Source organism: Cebus imitator, unplaced genomic scaffold (assembly GCF_001604975.1).
Source record: "Cebus imitator isolate Cc_AM_T3 unplaced genomic scaffold, Cebus_imitator-1.0 Scaffold62, whole genome shotgun sequence".
Lineage (NCBI taxonomy): Eukaryota > Metazoa > Chordata > Mammalia > Primates > Cebidae > Cebus > Cebus imitator.
Genome location: NW_016107377.1, coordinates 4,639,778 through 4,666,885, shown reverse-complemented (window position 1 = coordinate 4,666,885; position 27,108 = coordinate 4,639,778). Strand labels below are relative to the sequence as shown.

General features: G+C 37.4%; 1 protein-coding gene across 8 annotated transcripts in view; it reads left to right on the top strand.

Moving 5' to 3' along the window:
- Positions 1 to 27,108, top strand: part of DNM3 (dynamin 3) — a 552,761-nt gene that overhangs the window by 203,724 nt on the left and 321,929 nt on the right. For all 8 annotated transcript variants that reach the window (XM_017529997.2, XM_037739080.1, XM_017529999.1 and 5 more), the window contains exons 9-12: positions 1,326 to 1,393; positions 5,006 to 5,144; positions 19,846 to 19,932; positions 25,878 to 25,948. In XM_017529997.2, the coding sequence (XP_017385486.1) occupies positions 1,326 to 1,393; positions 5,006 to 5,144; positions 19,846 to 19,932; positions 25,878 to 25,948 (365 nt within the window). The remainder of the gene's footprint in view (positions 1 to 1,325; positions 1,394 to 5,005; positions 5,145 to 19,845; positions 19,933 to 25,877; positions 25,949 to 27,108) is intronic.

The following is a 27,108-nucleotide window of genomic DNA, read 5'->3' as shown; positions in this document are numbered from 1 at the left end:
CAAGGTTGAAGCACTGAGAAAATTCTTTAGCTTTCCAGTAAAAGTGCCCCAGCAAGAAAGGATAGAGAGAGATGGGTGGCTTTGGCCTTTTAGAGATAAAGTTGCTAGGGCTTTGATTGAAATGGGGGATGGAAGAAAGAGAAGTTTTGAGATGACTCCCAAGGTTTTGGCTTTCACAGCTGAGTCAGTGGTGGTGCCCATCAGATGAGGGAAATGGAGGAAAAACTGTGTTTGTATGGAGAAGTGAATTAGTAGTTCTGTTTTGGACGTGGTACGTGTAAAATGCCCACTAGGCAGTTGAGTAGTTTTAGGGACCATGCTACTTGTCCCATACAAAGAGGCAAGTGCTTATGTCTTGGTGTGGGAGGCAAATGAGTAAATAGATAGTTTCATTAAAATGTGCCAAGTAAAGGGATAAACTTCAGCACAGGGTGCTATGGAAACATAGCTCACAGACATAAATCCCAGCTTAAGTGTGTAAGGGGAGGCAGGCTTCTGAGCTGAGTTTGGAAGAACGAGCAGCTAGTTATGCAGGAAGAGGTAGATTACAGCAGGAGGCGTTCCAGACAGGAGAGGAATGATAAAGGCTCTCAGCTGTGAAGCCATGGGTTGTGGGTAGAAACCTAGAGCAATTTGTCATTCTAGGGCATAAAGTGTGAGGGGGAATGTGGACAGACAATGAAGCTGGAGAGGCCAAATCTCAGAAGTCAGGGATGAACTCAGTGTTCTCTGGCTATCCTTTCGAGGTCTAAGCTCTATGACACTTTGATCATACTTCCAAGTAGATTTATGGTACCTAGGGCTTATGAGAAATATTTGTACAGTAATCTATCCTGAGTTGGCTTGTTAAAATAGTACTATTTTTCTTTTACAAAGAGGCCTTGAATTCAAATTGTTAAAGTGGCCAGGGACAAAAGACAGCCATTGTTAATTTCAGGACATCTGTACTGCTACTGTACATCAAGTTATACCCTCATTTATGCATTCTCCTGTGCCCTCAAATTTAACATATTTAGCAAAAGAATGAAGAATTATACATTTCAAATGAATGGCTAGATTATGTCCAGAAGGCATCCTTATGCACAGCACTCCGTATCTGTAATAGAGTTAAAAATCCACTGCCCCCAAAATCCCAAAAATCCCTAGTATTCTGTGTTGCCTTGAACTTTATATAAACAGATGTTTTGACCATCTGGGTTTAGGTTGTGAAAGACACGAGTATCCATTTATTAATCATGAAGTTAGGTTATTCTCATTCTGTAATGTTCAACAATATTATTCAAAGGAATTAAGTGTCATAACCATAGCTCATTTTGCATCTGCAGATGGAGTTCAATGAGAAAGAATTGCGAAGAGAAATAAGCTATGCAATCAAAAACATACATGGTATCAGGCAAGTGATTCACATTTTTCTTGTCATCTGTTCAAGCTACCAAAAGAAAATTAATGTTTATAAATGGCTAAGAAACTCATCTTTTCATCATTGAATAGGGTAGAATACAGAGGTGGGAGTAAGAAACAGGAAATCCTACTTTGGGGTTTAATGGTAACTTCCTGTATTGCTGTAGTCAGTTTTTTCCAAGTGAAAAAGCAAAAACATTTTCTGTGCTTCCACCCTGTACTCAGCAATATCTGTTCTCCAGAACCTTCAGTTTTCATGAGGGAGGCCAAACATGCTCATAATTAATCATTATTTACACCAAGAAGGGACAGATTAATTTTGACTAGTGTTGTGGAGCAAGATTGGGAAAGATGAATGGAGGTAGTTACTTTTCAAGCTTATCCTTGCCTGTGGAGAAGATGATTTCAACAGGCCAAGGTGTGTTGTGTGTGCGTGTGTGCTTGTGCGTGTTGGGGGCATGTATATGAGGTGGATGTCAGTGTGATGGGACAGGAGAGTTTGGAAGGATGGAATGGAGGTTGTTGAGACTGGAGGATAAAAGAAATGATTTTCCGGTGGAAGGGGTGGTATGACCAAAGGCTCAGAGGTGAGAGGGCACAGCATGTACCCATGGAGCCAGGAGTCATGCACATGCGTGGGACTGGTGTGAGGAATGTTGTCAGGAGAGCAGAGGGGCCTAGCTGCATAGGGTGGGGGTGGGGTGGGGTAAAACTTGTGTCTGAATTTCCCCTTGTTTAAAGTGAGATTATTCTAAATTACCTCTATCTCAGTCTGTTTGGACTACTATAACAAATGACTATAGACTGGGTGGCTTATAAACAACAGAAATTTATTTTTTACAATTCTGGAGTTTGGAAGTTCTAGATTAGAGTATGAGCATGATTGGGTTCTGGTGAGAGCCCTTTTCCGACCTGCACATTGCTGTCTTCTCATTCTGTCCTCGTGTGGCAGAAAGAAAGCTAGTTAGTGCTCGGGCCTCTTCTTATAAGGGCACTAATCCCATTCATGAGGACTCTGCCCTCATGATGTAATTACCTCCCAAAGGCCCCACCTTCTACTGCCATCACTCTGAGGGGTACAGTTTCAACATATGAAGTTTTGGGGGAACACAGAACTATGATAAGAACAAATGATTTTAAAACACATATTTCTTCATGTACAGAAGGCTAAACATAACTTAATGAGCATATGTTGAATTGAAGTATCTTTATTCAAGGAAATAAAACTTAGGTTGCCTAGTATATAGATTGCCTCATATGAATGAGGTGGCCACTGCCTGTTGTCGTTTGTGGCTCAGCCTCTGCCAAAGGGCCAAGTTGAGACTATATTGGGAACAGACCCTGAGAGGGCAAAGCTTGACACTGAGTGTGCATGTGATGGGTGATTTAACAAAGAAGTTATGATGCTTGAGTTATTTATTGTTTTAAAACTTAGATAGTCTGCTCCACAAATCTCAAATAGTTTGGGAAGATATGAGTTTTTAAAGCAAAGAGGGGAAAACATCTATATCAAAATCTATTTTTTTTTCTTTTACCACTGATAGGATTTCTAAGTTCCTCTATTCTATTTCTTCTCCATCAAACCCAGAATACATTTAATGTAGAAACTGTCTTGCTTTTTAGCTGGGCAAATCTGGTATTTGGACATGCTTATCTGATAAATACAGTGGAACCAAATTACATTTTTTGGGTCATACAGTATTTGAACTCAGCCAAATACAGTATTTTTACTTAACTTGTGAAACTCCTTACCATATACAATTGTCAAATAACAACTGCAAAAATCTCAGTAATTCAGAATTGTCAATTTCTGATTTATATGCCTACCAACAGGAGATTGATGGTGGTTATTACAAATTTGCCTGTAAGATGATAAGAAATGCACAATGTCCTGAGTATAAGACATACTCACGGTTTGCTTATTTAGGCCTTTATATACACTTGGTTTGATAATTTTTTTCTACATTTGATTCCATTCGCTATTTGAATAGTAGAAGCCCTCTTTGCCCCTGAAGGGCTTGATGAAGAGACACTTTGTTTTTCTTCATTGTTTTGTTAACACTGAATGCTGACTCTGAGCAACGGAGGGAGACAGTCCTTATGGAGCAAATCAAGATAAATAGGGTAACAGTTCTCCCTACTGTGTAGTGATGGGACTAAAATATGTGCCCAGCTTCCTGCAATGTGAAATAGAATGCTGGGCTTCCAAGAAGGAAGGTCTCAGCAGCAGGACTGGAGAAAGACTGCAACTATAAGTTTGCTTTTCATCTGGGCTTTAAAGCACAGACAGGATTTGAATAGGCCAAAATTGAGAAGAGGGTGAAATGAACATCACAGACAAAGGCAAAGACATGCAATATAAGCAAAGGCAAATTGACTGAAAGAAGATACATGAAAGGTGGGGGGAAAATAACTGTGAAGAAAGATTAGAGTCAGACAGTGGAAAATTTTTCATATTGCACTAAAGAATTTGGATTTGATTTTATACCTAGTTCAGAGAAATTACCATTATAATATAGTATGATTACTACAGTTAAAAATAGAGGTGAGCATGGGGTGCTAAGCAAATGACAAGAAAGGACGTCCAGTCAAGATAGTATAAGGGAAGTATTGAAAAAATTTTCCAAAAGAGGTACCATAGAATTCAGTGTTGAAGGAAGAGAAGTTAACCAAATAAGAAGAGGTGAGGAGGGGAGGGAAGAGGGTCTGGGAGTTGGGAGGATCCAGTGCCAAAGCCTGGAGCCCGCCAGCCTGTAGTCATGGCCAAGGCTCAGAGTTCAAGGGACCCTGTTATTGTAGCTTCTCTCTATTGACCTTTTGTTTAAATTTGAGTAATCATTTTTCCCTTTTTATGAAACACATGTACACACATATATATATATATATATATATATATCTGCTTTCCTGAGCTCCTGCTCTGCACTAGAGAAAAGTGTTGTTATAATACCAGTTTGAATTAATTAGAGCCTAAAGGAAGACACTGTTATTTTAGTTATCATTTGTTATTTTTGTAAATTCATTATTTAGGCATCTTGAAATATTAAAATTAATTCATAGCTCCCCTGACTGTCTTATTCTCCCAGTATTCCAGGATCTCAGATTGGGAACCACCAGGGTCACAGTAACATAGCTTTCCTGGAATGAATAAATTATATAAACCAGAAACTCTACTGTTTTAGTGTATAAAAAGTAAAGCTCACTTGGTGTTCCACAAAGGGCAAGAAATTGCTTTTGGAATCTTTTAGAAATAGGAATCTAAATTGAGAACACCATTTCTATTGTAGCATTTATTTTTATTGCTGTGAAACAATGAGATAAGACAAATTACAGGTAAATATTAGTTAAAGGTCACATGATGTACCATATAAACATTTTGGGCACTTTTTCAGCTAATATTAATCTTCCATAGATTAGAACTTATTATGACTTAGCAGTATTAAAGATATTATTATAATAATGCTGTGGATAGAACAAATCATTATGTAACGTTTAAACTTGGTCTATTACATGCTTAATTTAAAGGAATGTTAAACATTTTTCAAAAGATTTTTGAATATTACTCAATTAAAAACATCTTACGGGTTGCTTGCTTTCTTACCTTCAGGACAGGGTTGTTTACTCCAGACATGGCATTTGAAGCGATAGTCAAGAAACAGATTGTAAAGTTGAAAGGGCCATCCTTGAAGAGTGTAGATCTGGTAATACAGGAATTAATCAACACCGTGAAGAAGTGTACCAAAAAAGTAAGTTTGAATTATTTAACTTTCCAGTATGTGGCTTTGGTTTACCAACATTCCCTATCTCATTGCATGATTCTCTTTCCCTGACCCTCACTTTGTTATAGATGTTGTGTGTTTGCCTACAGGGAAGGATTGTGGAAAGTACTGAGTGGGAACTGCTTCCGTGAAGGCAGACATATTGTCTTCTATCATTCCTAATACGGTGGTTTAGAAAGAGTATATTTCTTTGGCTGGTTTTCCCCTTGTTGTCTTTAACAAATAAACATTATTTCTGAATGATTAGGCAAATGCCCTAAGCTTATTTTCCCTATGGTGCATGGATGAGGGTAATTATTAGAGGAAGGGAATCATTGATAGTATGTATATCAATAAGAAAATTCTTCCAAATTACAAATGTATTCCACTTGAGCCTGAGTGTTCTGGGAAGGGGCAGTGTAGTATAGTGTGGGGGATAAGAATCCAGCCTTGGAGGTTCAATGACCTAGATTCAAATCCTGGCTCTGATACTTATTTTCTATGTGACCTTCAGCTTAACCTCTCCAGTCTTGTTAATTTATCTGTGAAATGAGGATGATGATGATGATAATAGCAATACCACCTTAGTGAGGATCAAGCAAGATGATGTCTGAAACCTATGGGACACCTAACACACTGATTAACGATAGTAAGCGCTCAGTAAATGGTGACTGATCCATAAATTGCCATTTTAGCAGCAGCCAGTATTCTCTACCCTGAATATCTATTGAATCTATGCTGTAAAGTGTTAGTGCAGGACTTCCTAGGCAGGAGGATTCCTCATTGAGGAATATGGAGAACATGTGCTCAGTTCTTTAGTACATGAAAGGAATATCTTGTATTAAAAAACATAAAAAGAAAATTAGTGATGGTGTTTAGAGTAGGGTAGGTCTAGCCCCTTGACAGTTAACATCGGTGCTTTGAATATTTCTTTAATTCAGAATGTAGATAATTCTGTTTTTGTTAGTTTTGTTATCCTTCCCTTTATAGATGGTTACTAGGAGTTACCTTTCTGAAAAACCAGTGGGAAGAAAGCGAAAGAGAGAATGAGAGGGACAGAGAATAAGAATGAATATAAATATTATTTCCCAGTTACCTGACAGAAAGGCTCAGGTAAAGAACAGATGTATGTACTAAAAGAGGCAAGTGAGCTGAATTCCTAGATGTGAAGGCTAAAAGATAAGCAGTAAATGGAACTAGCTTGGGACCCAGAGTTGACTCTAGGAGGTTCAGACCCTTTCTCTAGAGCTCCCACTGCTTATTTCCTAAACTTCTGGTTCCTTTTCTCCAAAATAAGAAGAGCCACAGGAGTTAAAGGACTGAGGGGCAGGAAGAAGAATGCACATGGGGCTGGAAAAAACGATCTTTTTTTTTTTAAGATGGAGTCTTGCTCTGTTTCCCAGGCTGTAGTGCAATGGTGCGATCTCGGCTCACTGCAACCTCTGCCTCCTGGATTCAAGCATTTCTCTCTGCCTTAGCCTCCTGAGTAGCTGGGATTACAGGCGCCCTCCACCACGCCCAGCTAATTTTTGTATTTTTAGTAGAGATGGGGTTTCGCCATGTTGGCCAGGCTGGTCCCGAACTCTTGACTTTTGGTGATCTGCCGACCTTGGCCTCTCAAAGTGCTGGGATTACAGGCGTGAGCCACCATGCCCTGCCTGAAGAAAATCAATCTTTCTACCAGTTCGCCACTTGGAAACTTGAAATCAGTTGCTAACACTTCTCATCCCTGCTACCTCGCCTACTCTTCAAAATGCAACCTATTGTGTCCCTTGTACATGTAAAGCTCTCTTAATCTCTTAAATGACTTTGGAGATTAATTGATACTGAGTTTCCTACTAACCCTAAGGATTGCCACTCTCAGTACACGGATGTAGCGCTTCTCTTTAGGTTGTCCATGTTTCTTTCTTCTGCCAATTAACCTGTCTTATTTACAAGCAACAGTTGTGCTGTATTTGTTCCCAAAACTGTTTAGCCAGTTGCCTGTATTTTAATAACATACTTTAAATAAAGAGAGCAAATTAACTGATCCAATGCAAAAAAGACTCTGAGTTTTGTTTCTGTGAAAACTAAACTGAATGCTTTGAGAAGACTTGACCAATGTTAGCTACAAAAGCTTTGCTATTGACTAGGTGTAGGCAAGATAATGGCAAAAGAATGTGTGTGTGTGTGAGGAGTGGGTTATAAAAATCTGGATAGGTTCTGCATTCAAATTATTACACAAGTGTCTTCAGGTTCTCCCTCCACTGTAAAGAAAGCAAAACTGGAAATTATAGATGAAGGATGTGGTTTATGTAAGACAGAATACGCATAACTCCAATCAGCAGATCCATATGCAAAGAACAGACCTTGGCCTTACATCAAAAGATTGGCACATGTGTGGACATTTATGTTTTAAGTTACATAAAGTGTTTATGGTATGCATGAGTCATTTTTTTTTATCATTTCCCATTTTATCTGACCTACTGGAAAGCCAGCAGTCAGTTCTGATGGCATGGGATGAGACAGCTTGTTCCCAGACACTTTTTGGCTTCTATTCTTCTCCACCCTTTCTATTATATTCCTTGGATTGGTCTCCTATATACTTTTACTATGTTCTCAAAACTTTCTATAGTTTGCCTTGGATAATAATAAAACCTAGCTTTTTCCTTGAGATTACTGTTTACCTCTTAGCTTTCTTCCGTGAAGCATATTTATTCCAGCCCAAACTGGAAAAATCTAAGAGCTTTTATTGGGTATGACATTTGCCCACTTCTCCTTCTGTGGCTTCCAAACATTATTCTTTCACTTTCTCATAGCGTTCCATTAAGGACCAGGCAATGTCAGCTGTCCCTGTTCCTTATATTCACTGTCGCCACCAAGTTCCAAGCCACTCCATTGCATTCATCAGGATCTTTGGCTTACATTTGTACTCTCCATCCCCAATTTACCTTCAACTTGGAAGTGTTCAATGTCCATGTAGGGATCATGTCCAACTCCTAAAAGCTACTTTTCCTTGAGATCTTTGCTCTCCATTCAGCCCACACTAGCTAGCATCACACCTTCATGACTTCTTTTGGCTCTTGTTGTCATCAAAAAATGTTTTACTAAGAAATTGTAAATCTGAAAGGGCTTGCAGAATGCTGATCACCCTCTTCATCCTCTTTAGATTTTAAGCCAATTGGGAAATTAATGGAAAAGCTCTATTTTGAAGGTTTGAAATTTAGTGTCCACTTCACTGCTGACAGATCTAGGTTGGAAAATGTGGCAGGGCCGTGCTGCTAAAGTGGGAGCCTCCTGTTATTTCCCCTTCCAGCATTAAACCTTAGAGCCCACTAGGCGGATGCATGAGCAGGTATACATCCATCATTAGTTTTCTTATCTATTACTTCAGTTTTACTTCTATTAACTTTGCTACCCATTGAAACTCCAGGGCTGCTAAAAGTTACAGCTTGTCTTTATTACCACCCCCCGCCCGACCCCAGGCTTCTAAAGAGCTTGGAGATAACTGGTGCCACAACATATTCACAGTCTTCTTAGTCCAATTTCAACTGCTACCCAGCAGTGCTTCAGTGTCTTAGTATTTAGCAGCCTCCTGTGTTCTCCACAATAATGATGGTAAACTTTTTAGCACTGTCTTCCAACCTCCTCACTCATGACTTTCATCTTCTTTCAATGACGATTTCACAGATAAAATAGGGGCCATAAATGAGCACCATGAAATATTGATTCTTGTCTTCTATCTCTCAAATCTACTGTATTCACAGCCACACTCCCTTTTTATCCTTGTCTCTGTTGAGATAATATTCCTGACCAAGGGGATGGGGTTCCTATCTGTACTCTCACCTCCTTAGACAATTTCCCCATTTGAGTCTTTTATTTCCTGAACCATCATCTTCTCCATCACTTAAAAAAAATCAGCATATAAATATATCTATGTCTGTCCTAATTTAAAAAGAAACAGTGACAAAGATGCATCTGCTGCCTTATTTTTCTCCTCTCATGGTCAGCCTTCTCGGGAAAAAAGTAATTTATGCTTTACATCTTTACTATCTCATTTCCAATTAATTCCTCAACTGAAATTTGGCTTCCACACCACTATTTTATGGAGTTAATTATTGTAAAGATCAGTGAGAGTCCTGATTGCCAAGTCTAATGGACACTCTTATTCCTGATACTATATTCCGCTCTCTTTATAAAGCTGGCACTCCCTTCTCATGGTTCTCTTCCCTCTTCCTCTTGATTCCTTCTCCATCTCCTTTGAGCATTCATCCACTTTTGCCTGCCTCTAAATACTGAAGTCCCACAGAGCTTACTACTGGTTTTCTTCTCTTCTTACTATACTTTCTCCTTGACAGATCACGCCTGTGATAGTTCAACTACCATTCAAAATATTGGTGATTCCCAAATATATACCTCCAGCTCAAGCCTCTTTATGAAACTGGCTACACACTACTGCTACTATTCTCTTTTACTTAAAGCCCTGAACATTACTTTTAAGCCTGAATTACTCCAGTGGCCCCCTAATTGATCTACTTCTGGCCACTCTCAAATTCATCTTTGCCACTGCTGTTAAAGTGACTTTTCTAAAATACAGATATGCCTTTACGTATATCCTCAAAATTATTCAATGGCTCCTCAGAACCTTGAGAATAAAGTTCCGATCATTTAGGTTTGTATTTAGCTTCCCGTCTGATCTCTGAATACTTCTCCAGCTACATCTTTGGTCCCACTGCTTGTTTCAGCCATTCTAGATGATTTGCACTATCCTCAAAGATTGTTCATGCCTTTGACATTTGCATAAGTGATTCCTTTTGTCTAGAATGTCTCACTTTCTCTTCTGTCTTTACCTGCCATCCCCTCTCATTTTTATGGAGACAGCTCAATCACCATGTTTTCCTTAAAATCTTCTGAAAGGGCCTCTGTGAGTCCCTTCCTGGTCTCTCTCCTGACTCCCTTTTGAGTGCTTCTGTTGATACTCTTTGTGTATGTATATCATAGCATTTATGATACTGCCTTGTGATTTGTTTGTATTTACTTGTTTACATATCTCCTCTTGTTGATTATAAGCACCTTTGGAAAAAAGGCACTATGTCTTTTATCTTCTCTCTAGCCCATAACACAGTGACCAATTCCACATAGGGGAATTTTTATAAGTATTTATTAACAATTTAGATGTTCTAAAGTTATCCAGTGGCCAAAAATGTATATACTTGGTTTTAAAAGAGTATTTTAGCTGTCCCTTCTAAAATGATAAAATTTAGGCAGGTTTTCTTTCAAACATCTATCCTTTTTCTTATACTGCATTTTGATGTTCTTGATTTTTGGTCTTATTAGGTCTACCTTTAATATCCTTTATTTTAAAACTGGTCTAATTAAAATATTTTGCAAAGCAAAATAATCCTAATTAGACTTTATTCCTAATTAGACTTTATTATTTGCCTCCTTTGACCCACAGATAAGGTGGCTATATAATTTATTGTTCAGTACAGGACATTTCTGAGACTTCAAGGGGATGCTATGAATACTTTCAGTGAAGTAATAGGAGTAAACAAACACTACCCCGGGCAATGTGAAAATAGGTAATTCCAGCTATATTGTAACTATATATTATAGCATATGCACATATATAAACATAAAATACCATTTTCAATTACAACTCCTCATGTTGATGCCTTATGTGTAAAACCTTAAATGCTTTTTTCTTAAGTCACATAAATAAACATCAGTGAAAAACATGAGATTTGTGTGTGTTCAAATAACAAAACACAAAGCTAGACTCCTAGCCTGGGAGAATGCATTTCTTCCCAGATATTTTCTCACTGTTGTCTCTGGGGCACTGGAGGATGACAGGAGCATTAGAGCTTTATGAGCTATTTGGCTTCATGCCAGGGATATATCTCAACTTTGGAATTTATTTTTGTGGGCATCACTTTTCAGCTGCTTTTCTTTACCTCCTCTTCTCCAGTGCATCATCACAGGGTGCTGAAGGTCTTTCCAGGAAGCACTGAAAACATCTTGGTTTTTTTTAACTGCAGTTTAGCAATGGTGCCATTTACTGGCCTCTTGGGAAAACACATTCTTGGATCGTTATCATACTCCTGTTTAGAAAAAAAAACTTTTGCAAAAGAAAAAAAGATACCTCAGTCAGCTATTAGAAATACGGGAAAGGGCTGGGTGTGGTGGTTTATGTCTGTAATCCTAGCACTTTGGGAGGTGGAGGTGGGTGCTTCATTTGAGGTCAGGAGTTTGAGACCAGCCTGGCCAACATGGTGAAACCCTGTCTCTACTAAAAAAACAAAATTAGCCAGGTGTGGTGGATGCCTGTAATCTCAGCTACTCAGGAGGTTGAGACAGGAGAATTGCTGGAACCTGGGAGGCAGAGGTTGCAGCGAGCCGAGATTGTGAAATTCCACTCCAGCCCAGGTGACAACAGTGAGACTCTGTTTCAAAAAAAAAAAAGAAAAAGAAATTCAGAGAAAGATTTTTCATTAAAAAGTGCTGTTAGAAGAAATGCTGAATTTTGTGGCGTACTAGGTAAGTAAATACCTAGCCCTGAATACACATAACTAAACAAGTCCTTACCATGGTTTACATGGACCTACACAATCTTGCCCCTCCCCCTACCGCTTTTCATCTCTAAACTCACCTCTTCCCCTTTCTCTCCTCCTCTCAGTCCACTCAGCTACACTGGTTTTCTTGTTTATTTAGCAGGCCAAGGAAACATGACTGTAGAGCCTTTGCACTTCTCATTTTTAGTGTTGGAAATGATCTGCCTCAAGCTATCTGCATGGATCAAACCATTGCTTCTTTCAGGTCTATGCTATTCAAATGGCCCCCAAGCAGTGTCTTTCTCTGACTTTTCTATTTACAATTGGATAGCCCTCCCCCAAACACACACACACACACACACACACACACGCACACACACACACACATCGTTCATCTACTTACCAAACTTTATTTTTCTTTGCAGTGTATATTACTGTTAGCATATTAATTATATTATTTTTATCTGTTGTTGTTGTAAGACAATAAAGGGATCTTGAGAATACAAGTTCCATGAGAATAAGAACTTGGTTTATTAAACTCATCGCTCTGTTTGCAACCCCTAAAACAGCCTGGTTTTCAACAGTAATTGTTGAGGGAATAATTAAAAAAATAAATGAATTATGTCTCATTGACGCAGCAGATGATGGTCAGTTTGGCTGAAGTAGGATGAAGGAAAATGGCTTCAAAGCATTATACTATTTAGGACTTTCTTTTAGGTTCAGATAGATGTGCTGTGGTTTTTACGCTGTTTGAAAAGACTTGCGTTTCACCTCCTCTAATGGTTGCCATCCGGTCAAACTCTGTGCTGTGATTTGCATGTAATACATGCCCAGGCTTCAAATCAGACTATTTTTTTTTTCTTTTTTTTTTTTTTTTTTCTGAGACACAGTCTTACTCTGTCACCAGGCGCCAGGCTGGAGTGCAGTGGTGCAATCTCAGCTCATTGCAACCTCTGCCTCCTGGGTTCAATCAATTCTCCTGCCTCAGCCTCCCGAACGGCTGGGACTACAGGCACTTGCCACCATGCCCAGCTAATTTTTGTATTTTTGTTTTTTTTAGTGGAAATGGGGTTTCACCATGTTGGCCAGGATGATCTCGATCTCTTGACCTCGTGATCCACCCGCCTCCGTCTCCCAAAGTGCTGGGATTACAGGGGTGAGCCACCGTGCCTGGCCCAGACTGGTTATTAAAGTCTGAAACTTTTGTTGGGTATTATAGGAAATTCAGGCCTGGGACTTGGTTTTAACAGGATAGAATCTCACCTTTTAGTCTTACAACTCATTAAAGGCTTTGTAATCTTTATAATTGGTTCTTAATTTGTAATTTACCATGGCCCCTGATTTTCCTCCCACTTTCTGTTTTGAAGTTTTTTCATTTTAACTGCTCATTAATATGTCTACCAGAGATAAAATTGGAAGAGAAAGATGAAAATCTGATTATGATTTTCAGGTGTTGTTTTGTCATTGTGTCAACTCACCCTGACTTCCTTTTTGGATGTTTCCTGAATTACCTAAGTAAGAGGCTTAAGTAAGAGGCTCTTCAGACTACTCTGGGGCACCCAGGTTTTATTCACCCAAGGTTGGACTTTTTGTTTTGTTTTTGTTTTTCTACTCTCCTTGTTTCTCAGGTGAGGACTTTTTTTTTTTGTTTGTTTTTATGCTTTAGCATTTCATAGATAACACTAGAGTTCTCTTCATTTCTCTCTTTAAAGGTTTTTCCATCTTTTATACCTCACCACTTCTCCCACTATTTGTAGAAAATATTTGAGGTTTCTGGATGAGGTATTTAGCCAACTGGAGAAGGAGGGTTAACACTGTACCCACTTGATTGCAGCCTGCCTCGCTGGGATTTGGCACTCTTTTTCCCTTCCTGCCACCTTCACTTTGACCTTCCTTGACTTCTCATATGCCACTCATAAAATGTAGAACACCCCATAAGGAACTTTCCCCATTAATCCCTGTGCAACTTAGAAAACAGTCACTATTTCTTGATCTCTTTATGTTAGAATTGCTTCTCATCTTCAATCACCTATAAATACATCTGTTTAAAAAATTTTTTTTCATAACAAATGTGCTGTGCACAGATAAGTGTCTTCTCATATACTGAATAAATCCAACATTTTACTATACAAAAACAAAGGATTACTAGGAATTTTGTTGGGTTGGGTAGGTGGTTAATTCACAGAAAATGAAATAAAATTATTGTATGCTTTTGTGAGTGCTAAAATCATTTGTTTGTAGCAAGCGGACATCATTGAAAGGTTTATAGCTTTTCTTAAATAAAAACCTTTATCTTTAGGTCAGCCAAACCAATCAAGTCAAGTGATAGGTATAGAAGAAATTTTGTTCTGACTTTATTTTCTTATTGATGTGGAACTATGAACAGTTGTTTACCTGATAACTCCAGTCTTTGCTAGAGGCATCAAACATGTTACTCCTGAAGCTACAGAAATCTTGCCTGGTTTCTTGACTGTTTCGAGAGAAATGTACTAGCATAGCATAGATCTTATAATCTAATTAACTGTTAATGCATTTTGGAAGTATATAATTTCTGTTTTGTTGGATAGAAATGTCTTCCAAGTGATTTTTTTTTCTCTAGGAAAATGTGGTCCATACTCAAATTTAATTTTTGTATTGAGGTTCCACCAAAATAATCACTACCCTAAATAATAATTGTAATGCTGGATCTTATTGAAACACGTTTTTCTGCTTTCTCTCAGAACATGTATAATTAAAATCTTCTCCTTGAATTAAATATTGAAGGTTTTGATTCCTAAAGTCGTGTGTATTGTATTGTTTCTCCATTGAATCTTTAAGATCGGAGAGAAATTCTACAAAGCAGAAAGGTGTGATAAATGCTTTTGACAACACTTCAAACTTTTCTTACCATAAAAGAAATCATATTGGTGACATTTCATATTGGTTATAATAAGAATACATTCTGCAATAAAAGACATAATATAAAATTAAGTAATACATAATAAAATAATATTCCTGAACTGGCAAAAAAAAAAAAAAAAGAATATTCAGTGAAGGCTGGGTGTGGTTGTGGGTGCCTAAAGTTCCAGCTACTGGGGAGGCTGAGCAGGAGAATCGCTTGAGCCCAGGAGGTGGAGGCTGCAGTGAGCCAAGATCACACCATGCCACTCTACTCCAGCCTGGGCAACAGAGCAAGACTCTGTCTTGTGTCTCAAAAAAAAAAAATAATGCAATTTGAACAATAAGCTATTTAGAACTCATTTGCTGTTTAATAAATGTACAGCTTTGACTACAAGTTTCACTATTAGGTAAGCATCAAATCCTCAGAGGACATCTCATAGCTGGTTCATGCATTTATTTCTTCATGTTTCCCCTTGGTTTTAAAAAAATATTTCTCATGTATGACTATTTATCTGTATAGGCAACCTGCTACTCAAGACTGTATTGTTTCTAATGTCAGATGCCATGACATAACACGTGATTGAACATTGAGCTGGACTATAGCAGTTGCCCAATGAATGACTGATATGATATAAATTTAGGAATGTAATTATTATAATTTATACCAGAGCTTTAATCCCTTGGCCCTATAAATCAATTTATAGGTTATTTAATTAATCATTAGGGCAACAAAGGTCTAAAGATGACATCTTCTAGGTCAATATTAATTAGGCATACATGATTAATATTCTGATGACTTTGACAGATAAGAGCTCCTGTATTCTTATAACTGTAGGCTTTTAATTTGACATTCAGAGCAAAAGTGACTGACAATTATAATGGTATAAATGATTGAGGAAACAGTGATTGCACATTAAATAAGAAACACAGAAGAGAGATGAGGGACTGAATTGAGCAATCAGTTAAGTATGTTTTAAAGCTAAGTAAACAGTGACACAAACTGAGCAGGGCAAAGTTTGAATGGTATCATGAAATAAGCTCATTATGAGATTAAATGAGATAATAAAATGAGTGGTAGAAAGTCTAATCAGAAATTATTTTAAATGTCAGTAGGACTTTTTTTAAACCCTCTGTATGTATGTATCTTAAGAATTGGGACTAGAGCTTTATATTTGAAAGTCGGCAGTTAAAAGCAAGATTTTGATTAGTGTACTCCCATAGCCAGTTCAATATCCACCAGCTAGTAACCAAACCAGTTGTTTTGTTAATGCCATTCAGTGATGCCTAGATCTTACCTTGCTTACTGTCTCTTCAAGGTTTTCCTTTTTTGTCTCCATAATGGTAGTTCTTCTAGTGTGTTCTCTTTTTCTTTTGCTCCACTTGGAATTTAGGCTTATTGACTTCCAGTTGTCTCAACTGTAGGTACAAAATTGTGGCTCTTACAGATTCCTTTCCTGGTAGAATTAAGCCCATGGGCAGTAAGCTTGGAAAGATCAGGAGATACACACATGCACACAAATCAATCCTCCTGTAGATTGGAGGCATTCTTAGATGTCTCTGCTTCATGGGATATTCTTGTCATTTTGGCCTTTCCCGGACTTAATGATGGTCATGTACTGGCCTGGGGTCCTTCAGCTATCAAGTGTTTACTTTCTGAATAAATATTTATATTGCCACTATTTGGTGGTTTTAAAAATAACTTTCTGCTGTAATCTATTTTCTAAATGTTGTTAAAAGCATCCCACTCTTCCTTGGTAGACCTCGATTGCTTGTGTAGTTACTTCTCTGAAGCAATGTGATCCTATAATAGTATGGCTGTCATTGAATAGCTTGGGAGGCTATCTGAATACAGGGGGAATAGATTGCTCTGGTGGCCTAGGGCAGACTAATGGTTGGTGTCAGATGCACCATCCAGGTTTGCACTAATCAAGAAGGAATGAAATTGATCAGCTGTCTCTTCCACTCTGAAGGCTTTTATAAGCCTCACAAAAAATAACTTTCAGGATTTTCAGAGAGTTAAGAGGGGTTCTGGTATGATAGAACTTTTTCTGGAGAATGTTTCTAAAATGGAAAGTATGAGTTCCATTTGTATCTTGCAATAATTCATAAAATAAGCCCCCAGATGAGCATACATCTCAGGATTCAGATAAGAGCCAGTAAGCTGGTGAGGAATTGAGGGCCTCATGGAGACTCTGGTGATGATTTTTGAGGTAACCCAAGCAGCCAGGTTTCTATGTTTTTATGTTTTCTCTGTTTCTATGTTTTATGATGTTATGAACATAGTCTGTAGAAATATTTGGAAATATAGATAAATAAAATTATGCATAATTCAAAGAGTTATCTCTATTAACACTTTATAGTATCTGTGCAAAACCTTTTTCTATGCACAGAGAGTAGACATGCAGCAATAGAAGATTTAACATATATGTGATCTTGTGATTATGATGGTTCCATGAAATACTGCAGTTATCTTGCTAAGACACTAATATACATTGTGTATGCGATAAAGTTGATGTGCACAGTAACCCCACGTGATCGTACAGAAGCCACATTTCAGGGAGGCCAAGATTTAACTCCTTACAAGTTTGGAGACATATTATGTGCTACAGTATTATTGAAGAACTTTGGTATTTGTAAGATTGGGCTATATCCTTGAAAAAGATCAAGGGTTTGTGGTGGCATGTGACTGTGTGTATGTGCATGTGTGTGGATGTGTCTTAGTCCATTTTCTGTTGCTTATAACAAAATACCTGAAACTGGGTACTTTATACATAAGGAATTTATTTCTTACAGTTACGGAAGCGGAGGACTCCAGCGTTGAGGGTCTACCTCTGGTAAGGGCCTTCTTGCTGGTGGGGAGTCTCTGCAGAGTCCCAAGGTGGTGCAGGGTATCAATCATATTGTAAGGCTGCTGAGTGTGGTAGTGTGCTAGCTCAGGTCTTTAGTTCTCTTCTTTTAAAGCTACCAGTCCCACTCCCATGATAACCTGTTAATCCATTAATGGATTAATGCACTCATGATGGCAGAGGCTTTATGACCCAATCACTTCTTGCAGGCCCTACTTGTTAAGATAGCCACATTGGGGATTGAATTTTAACATTAATTTGGAGGGAACAAATATTTAAACCAAAACATTATGCCTGTGCATAATCACATTATATATTTAGTAGCCTAATTTTTTCACTTAGTGTTGTAAATACTTTATCATATCATTAGATAGTATTAAAAGTATGATTTGAAATGGCTACATTACATTATATAAGTGGATCTACCTTAATTTATTTAACATCATTGGATACTAGGTAGTTTATAGTTTTATTTGTTTATCTTATTGTTGCTTTTCTAACGAATGCTGGGATGAATGTCCTCATCATTGTAGTTCAGACTTCTGTGAGGTTATTACATTGAGATCTCTCTCTCTCCCACTCTCTCTGTGTGTATGTGTGTGTGTGTGTGTGTGTGTGTGTATGTGTGTAAGACTTTTGATACATAATGTCAAATTGCTTTCCAGAGCGATTTCTCTTGTTGACACCCCTTAGCAAGTTTAAATTGTGCTAATCTTAATATACCTTCACCTGCAGTAAGTCATAAAAAATTATAGCAATTTGCCAATCATGGGCATGAGTTATTGCCTTTCCTTGCATTAGATCACTTTTACAGTTTGTTTTTCCTTCTGCTTATTGACGATTGCATTTTTTACAAATTAAATCACATTATTTGCCTATTTTATTGAGCTATTTATTAATCTTATTAATTTGGAAGCACTTTAAAAATAATAATTGGAATTAATATTTTGGCTGGCATAAGTCATGAATGTTTCCATTTTTCTCCATTTCTATGGCTATCATCCCAGTAGAAGCCACCATTATTTCCATTCCATCTGCATTGCTTCAGTAGCCTAAATTCCTAACAGAATTGCGAGGATCTGCTTGATGTGGCCCCTCTCTACTTTTCTAGCTTTGTCTCGGGATCATTTTCCTCAATTTCTGCACTGATTTTCTTTTACTTTTGTCACCACTAATTGCCCCCACTTCCACCATGACTTCACACATCTTCCTGTTCCTGGCAAGCTTCATCTTCTCCATGGTCATTCTCACACACCTTTCCCTGTCTAAGTCCCTCTGGATTAGGGTTCCTTAAACATTCTCATAGCATCCCATTCTCTTTCTTCCTTATATTGAAAACAACTGTAATTAATCTAGATTTTCACTTTTGCAAACTATGTTTTGAACAATTACCTATATAACTTAGATGGGGTGGGTGATTGACACACACCATTTTCATAGTTTTGCAAAAAAAAAAATGTACATATACTTATCTATTTTCTATGGGGAGAATTTAAAAAGTTAAAAGAGTCTCTCTGTGCTTCATGGGATGAATCATCCCTGAAGAGTAATGGGCTCTGGAGTCCTAGAACTTAGGTTAGAATCCTGAACCCACCATTTCTGAGCTGTTCAGTCACGGCCATGAGTTACTTAACCTCTTTGTGCTTTTCTCCTCTATTAAATGGTGTTGGCCAGGCATGGTGGCTCACACCTGTGATCCCAGCTCTTTGGGAGGTTAACGCAGATAGATCACCTGAGGTCAGGAGTTTGAAACCAGCCTGGCAAACATGGTGAAACTCTGTCTCTACTAAAAATACAAAAATTAGCTTGGTGTGGTGGCGCATGGCTGGAATCCCAGCTGCTCAGGAGGCTGATACAAGATAATCGCTTGAACCCAGGAGGCAGAGGTTGTGGTGAGCTGAGATCACGCCACTGCACTCCAGCCTGGGCGATGAGAGCAAAACTCTGACTCAAAAAATTAAATAAATAAATAAATAATAAATGGGGTTAATTATATCTCTCTTTTCTGATTGCTGTGAATATTAAAGGAGGTAATTGATGAAGTCTTTAGCCTGGCACATGATAGGCACTATATAAAATGTTAGTCATTATCCTTTTCTTTGTCCTCTTTTCCTTCTTCTTCATCTTTGAACTTTATTAAGTGCTAACTCAGCAGAGCACAGTGCTAGATGGTATCTAGGGTTCTGTTTTTCTCCTAGGGAATTGCTCTGCTGGTTTTGAAGCGTTTCCTCTCACATAACAAGGTTACTTCTGATGACAGTTTGTGAAGCCTCTCCCATCACCTTGACATTCTTCTTTAGGAGTTGATGATATTTCATTTTTGCTTCCAGAATGGCAATGAGTATCTTTGTAAAGTAACATAATTTATCTCTGCTTCTCTTTTGGTGGTGTAACTTTTTGAGTACTAATACTCAGATCTGCTTTTCTTGACAGCTGGCAAACTTCCCCAGACTCTGCGAGGAAACAGAAAGGATTGTTGCTAACCACATTCGTGAGCGAGAAGGGAAGACAAAGGACCAGGTAAGGAGAGGTCTTTGGTGGGCATGGGGATGGTGGGAGGTCAAAGATCTCTGAAACATTGTCTGGTAGTTCCCAACAGTCACCCTGTCGCTTAAAGGAAAAAAAAAATGGTGGAACACAACTACGTTATATTTATTTTTACTTATTTATAAATTATACACATACTATATTAATATTTATATTAAAAATATGAGCAAATAAAAAGACTTCAGAAGAATGAGATGCAAAAGCAGTAATAAGAGTTTCATTATTTTTTTCCTCAATGTTCCATAGATCATACATACATCCTACTTTGAAAACCACAAATTCAGAAACATACCACATTTTCTCTTTCAGACAGGAGTTCTTAACTTTTAAAGGGGCCCACAGATAGACTCCATAAGATTCACAAACTCCTAAAACATTATTTAAAATTCTCAGTGTTTTTATTTTTTTCTGAGGAGAGTGGACCTAGCTTTTCGTCAGCTTATCCATATATCCTATGATTGAAAAAAAAAGTTGAGAATTACTCTTTTAAACATTTCTATTTTGTGAATATATTTGGTTGGAAGGAGTGACCCTGAAATTGTTTTCTAATCCTAGCTCTGTGATTTGGAAATATTATTTTCAGTGAGGATAATTCATTTTAAAAAGTAAGGGACTAAATGGAAAGAATAAAAATCTTCTTAGGTTTAAATGGATTTTTCTTAGTTACTTATAAAACATTATAATGGGAAATACAAAGGGTTTTACATACCCTTGAATTCCATGACACAGCTGCACATGTGATCTTGTGGAGAGAACACTGGACTTAGGTCACGTGCTTGCCACAAAATAACACCATGTTCTTGTACAAATCACTTCTTTTGGCTGTTGTTTTCTCATGTATGGCATTAGTATGTCAGCCTATATGCTCTCTGAAAGCCCCTGCAGTTTAGTATTCCAAGATTTTGTGATTCTCAGATGAGTTGGAAGGAGGTGAGGGAGAAATAGGGAAAAGGAAGAAGACAAAAGAGAGAGGAACAAACCACAGGGAGAGACACACATAGCATATAGAGTGTATGTGGGGAAGAGGAGCGGGTGGGGGAGAAAAGGAAGGACAGAGGGATGGAGACCCAGCAGGTTGGGACATTTGTGAGTGATTCTAGTAACCACCTTTTCTCTGCTTGAGCTGTGAATTCATTTTCACTACTTTTTACCATTGTATTTTGAAAGTTAATAATTATTTATAGTCTTTTCTTGTTCATCAGGTTTCACACTCTTGGATAGCTGCAATACCCAAAAGAGGAGAAAATAGACTTTATGACGTAGTTGAGATAAACAAGTCAGTATTAACTCCTGAGTCAGTGAAATCAAGCCTAGAGCCGGATATGGAGCCTCAGGGCCAAAGGTTCTCCCTAATGTCTAAAGTCTTGGCCCCTCCTGGGCTGAGAAAACTTAAGTTCTTAAGAATCAGCTGTACTCCTGACCTTAAGTAAATAAGCTAACTGTTTAATTTAGTATCTTTTGTCCATAATATTCAAATGATAATAAATCTTACTTAACTCTTTGGGATCCTCTGTCAAAATAATATTGAAGAAAATATAGTATAATTATTTTTTAAACCATTTTAAATATTTCAAACCATTTAAAATATTTTAAATAACACATCCATGTCAGGTGTTAACGTCTTCATATTTCAGAGTTTTTGTTCTAGTGAAATGGCATGTTCAAACTTCACAATGTTGTAAGATTGTGGGGTCTGGGTTCTGACTATCTGACTTTGAATTCAAGCTCTGTTGTTTTTTGTGTCACTTCTGACAAGTTATTTGACATCTTTGCACTTCATTTTCCTCATCTTAAAAACAGACAATAGTGATCGTTAACTCACAGGCATTTCGTGAGGATGGAAAGAAGTAAGCAAAATACAAGGCCAGGTGTGGTAGCTCACAGTTGTAATCCCAGTACTTTGGAAGGCTGAGGCCGGCAGGTTGCTTGAGGTCAGGAGTTTGAGACCAGCCTGAGAAACACGGTGAAACCCTGTCTCTACAAAATTTAAACAAAATTTAAATAATATATATATTGTTTTATATATATATAATATTATTATATATTATATATTATATATATTATATATATATAATATATATATATAATATTAATATAATATTCAAGGAAGAATTGCCTTTTCTAATTTCAAGGGAAATTGTTTTCAATCTGTAACTCAGATACAATTAATTTATTCCCCAAGTGGAAGATAGCGCAGGCATCTCCCTACTAAGTCACAGTCTCAGGTGGTCTGGTCCAACAGTTATCAAGTGCCTAGTCACAGCTGGTAGTGATCACCTCTAATGCAGACTTGTGTGGCATAGCAGAAATATGCTTGGTTTTGGTAGTGTGGACATGTCATTTTGGATAGATCTCACATTTGAATTCTGGACTCTGTGCTGCCTGGGGCCATGTGATACGTTTAAAGTATCCAGTCAGACAGAGCGACCCATATCCTCAGGCCTCTGTGCCTGAGCAGCTCTGGGGCATTCTCAGAGTTTTCTTTTTTTCTTTAAAAAGTAGAATTACTACCAACTTCTGCTCTGGAAGCTTTGTGGGAAAAAAATCTTCAAAATTAAAAATATGGAAAGCCATATATCTCTCTGTAGCTTTTTCTTAAGCAGTGGTTTTCTGAATGTCTGAGTGTGCCAGCTGCTTGTCTTGGTGCTCCCATATATGTAATTGCATGTTGAAGCAGTGGACTTTCTGGGTGATTACTGCTACCAGGGGTAGCTTTACTTTTCTTCAACTAAATATTCAATAACTGTGGGTGAAAAAGGCAGTGAGAATCTCTGAGAAAGTGAAAAAATGAGAAAAAAAATGGGCTGTTTTTCTTTTCATCCCCCATATGTGACCTGGCTCTTTTCCTAGAGTGAACACAGACTCCCAGTTTCCAGGAATATGAATGAGAACAGCCATAGCTTTTATTTTTTTCCACTTTTTTCCTATACTGCAGTCCAAGTTAATGTGTGTGAATGTCCAAAAGATATTCATGACAACCTTTGGCGATGCTGAGAATTATGTAGATATTTTGCTCCTTATGGTGGCAACAGTGTATTTATGTTTAAATATTACAGTTTATTGGTACAAACTTTTGGCCAAATGGATTTGGAGTAAACAATTTAATAGAATCTGGCTTTATTGTTGGGAGAAGAGAGGCAAAAATACAACTAATCCAATAATGATCATGCTTCCCAATGTTTCAGTTTTCTTCAAGATATGAAACACAACTGTATCTGACTGTGAAATTTTTTTCATACAAGTATGATGTTATTGATCCAATAGCTCCCATTCCTTGACTTTATTTTTGGTAGTGGGAGTGGATTTGGAGTGAACTTTTAAATCCTTTTTTGGCAGGTTCCCTTGTGACTCTCAGCAAGATTTGGTCAGATGACTGGTTGAGATTAGCCACAAAAGCAAAGCCTCAGAGCCCATAGCAGTGGGTTCTGAGTACAAAACAGGAACAAGTGGCCACATACTAATTATATATATGAGAATAAATTGCTCCCTTGGAAGTTAACTGTTCTTGGCCAGGTGGTGGCTCATGCCTGTAATCGCAGCATTCTGGGAGGCCAAGGCGGGTGGATCACCTGAGGTCAGGAGTTCAAGACCAGCCTGGCCAACATGGTGAAACCATGTCTCTACAAAAATACAAGAATTAGCCAGGCATGTTGATGGGCACCTGTAATCCCAGCTACTTGGGAGGCTGAGGTGGGAGAATCACTTGAACCCAGGAGGCGGAGGTTGCAGTGAGCTAAGATCATGTCATTGCACTCCAGCCTGGGAAACAGAGTGAGATGAGACTCTGTCTCAAAAAACAACAACAAAAAAAGAGAGTTAACTGTTCTTCAAGCCTGGTAGATAGTTACATAATTAAAGCCACAAATATTTATTGGGCACACTAGGTTCTAAGTTCTAAGGATAAAACGGTGAACAAGATAAACATAATCCCAGCTTCTACAGTCTTGCAGGGAAGAGAAACATTAAACAAAAAATATATAAATAATTAATTACATTTGTAGTAAATGCCACAAATAAGTATAGGGTGCTCTATAGATATATACATACACACACACACACATATATATTTGTATATATAGTATATATATACATGTACATATGCATATGTATGTATACATGCATACATATATACTCGTACATATGTATATACATATATACTCATACATACATATATATGCTTATATATGTATACATATACATGTATATGTATGTATATATGTGAACACATATATGCATATATATACATATGTGAATATATAGCACCCTATATTTTATATAATACATAATTTTATACATATACATACTTTTATATATGCATATAATTATGATATATAGACTATATGAGAGTACTAGTACAGTTCAACCTGGTCTTGGGTTGGGTAGGGGTAAGGATCAGGGATGGCTTTCTTGAGGAAATACCCACATGTAGAATATGTCTGTGAACTGTTATCATGAGGACTGATGCACTCAAATGCTACCTTCAGTGAAGGGAGGCAGCAAACAAATACTCACAGTAGTCACCAAAATTTATCCAACAAAGTCGAAGCACAGAGCTCTGGAGATATTCAGGCAGAGATTTGTAAACTCTGTATTTCCCCCCTCAGCAAATCTCAGCACCCTAGAAAGAGACGGGACTCAGCTGGGAGAATACAAGGCATGTAGGAAGAGGAAGTCAGTTTTGAATATCTCTGGAATAATACCCTCTGTTTTTGCAGGTTGTGGTTGCTCCACTTCCCTCTTGTTTTCTCTCAGGCTCCTTGTCTCCCCATTGAATACTATTTTCCACAGAGGGACCTTCCAAGTCTTTGACTTAGAGATTATGAATGTCTTATGATTAGAATATTTTCATGTTGCCTGGGACATGTATCCAGTTTACTCCATTACAAATCTTCATTTAATTCTCATGATGTTTCAGGCACTGTTCTAGGCACTGGGGATGTAACAATGGCCACGACAGATGAGGTCTATATAAGAAATATGTAAAAACTTGCTATGTTAGCTAGTGTTAGTGCTGCAAAAGAAAATAAGGCAGAATAACAATAGAGAATAAAAAGAGTGCTAGTTTAAATAGAATGGTCAGGGAAGATCCTCTGATGAGTGATATTTTAGCAGAGATCTGACATTACTACTATTACTATTATTATTATTAAGAGATGGGGTTTTGCTGTGTTGCCCAGACTGAAATACAGTAGCTATTCATAGGCCTGATCATGACTCACTACAGCTTTGAACTCCCGGGCTCAAGTGACTCTTTCACCTCAGCCTCCAGGGTAGCTGAGATTATAGGCACGCACCACCATGCCCAGCTTCTGATTGATGTTTGAATTTAATGATTTATTTGTATGTTGCCTTTTTGAATTGTCTGATGAAATGCTTCTCTTGAAATGTGTAAAGCATCTTGAGATGGTTCTTTAAGCTGATAAAGGTAGAAGAGGAGAGAGAAAACAAGAAGTGAATTACTAATTTGTGGCTGATATATGATGTCTGCAAAAGCAGTAAGCTCAGAGCAACCCCTCATGGGCCTTCCTGCCACACATCTTTTTATTTATGCTGGCCGTTCTTTTGAACACTATGCCTACATTTTAGAGAAATCAAATAATTCTTGATTCTGTATTAAGTTAGCAAATAGTCTATACCTCTGTATTAAGTTAGTGAATAGTATACGCCTATGCATATAAATAGTCTATGCTATTTTCTTCATGTGATACCAGATTTACTTTTCTAGTAGATTTTTAACTTACAAATTTAGAGTGTAAAATTATGAGTCTAATAAAGAAAAGTTAAGTTTACTTTTCATTCTAATTGAAGTATCCTTTAAAAAATTACATAAAGGTAATTAATTTGTGGGCAATTACTGAATTTAATATTTGAGAATTTTTAGATTGGCTTTCACTGAAGTGTTTCTCTTTGACTTACAGGTATTGCTACTGATTGACATTCAAGTCTCTTACATCAATACCAACCACGAAGACTTTATTGGCTTTGCAAAGTACGTGAAACACTTGATTGTCACATGCATTCCTCCGGTTGATCTGTCTCAAACACACATTGTGAATTTTTGCTACAGTTTCACCACCTTTTGAGAGTACAATTTGTGTCAAGATTAACTTTCAGTTTACTTATTTAGGAAGTCTGAGCTCCGTGGTCATAGGGCAGGGATATTTACTATTCTCTCAATAAAGTAGTTGGCTCTATTATGCTACATATGAAGTCATATATGCCTTAGATACTCATCATCTCATCATTTTTGGATGATGTTCTGCAGTTTGTACTTGATCTCCTATAGATAAGTGGTAGTTAATGCACGTTTAAAATTTTGAGTGGAACAGTTTTTCACATAAATTTGAGGTATCACGTGTAATTTACAGGATACAAACTATTTAACTTTTCTAAGTGAGAATCTAGAGACCTGTTTTTTTTTAAAACTTTCCTTTGTGAAATTTATGTAATCTGTCAGGATGAATATTTTCTTTTCTATAAAGTGTATATATAAATATTGCCATGCTTCATATACATTATCATGCAAACATTATGGTTAGTTACTCAGAATTGGCTGTTTATTGTGTGACATTTTTAAGAACCTGAATTCACTATTTTTTCCTGCCCATTAGTGAAACCTATTTTTGTTTGAGTTAAATAATCTTGATACTACCTCTAAAATATATTTTTGGCATTTAAGTGGTTCCAACTTCAAATATATAAAATATAGCCTATTTTATATAAAATGTAAAATAAAAGAGTCTATGTACTTTTACTTAAACTGACTATTCAAGAACAGGGACAAATAAAAAATAAAACGTGACAAAATGTTAAGCTAATTTATTTTATTACATTCTGACTAGAAGAAACAGATATGCAGACCCTGTAACCTAAACTAAACAGTGGCCTGAGGAATTTATAGTCAAGTTTTAGGGAGAAAAAGCCCAATCATCCAATAGAAAATTATCTTATCCTAAATTTGGCTGTGGTTGTGATGGTCTAGCCAATTGTGTAAATATATTTTGCATCCAGTGGCTATTACTAGTGAGTGGCAGATAAGTTTTCTTCCACCGTTTTCTGTCCGTAGTATACATGTAATCTTGTTAGAACCCAAAGATAAATATATACCCTGGTCTAGTTTCCTTTGCAGCCACACTGCCCATGCCCGCT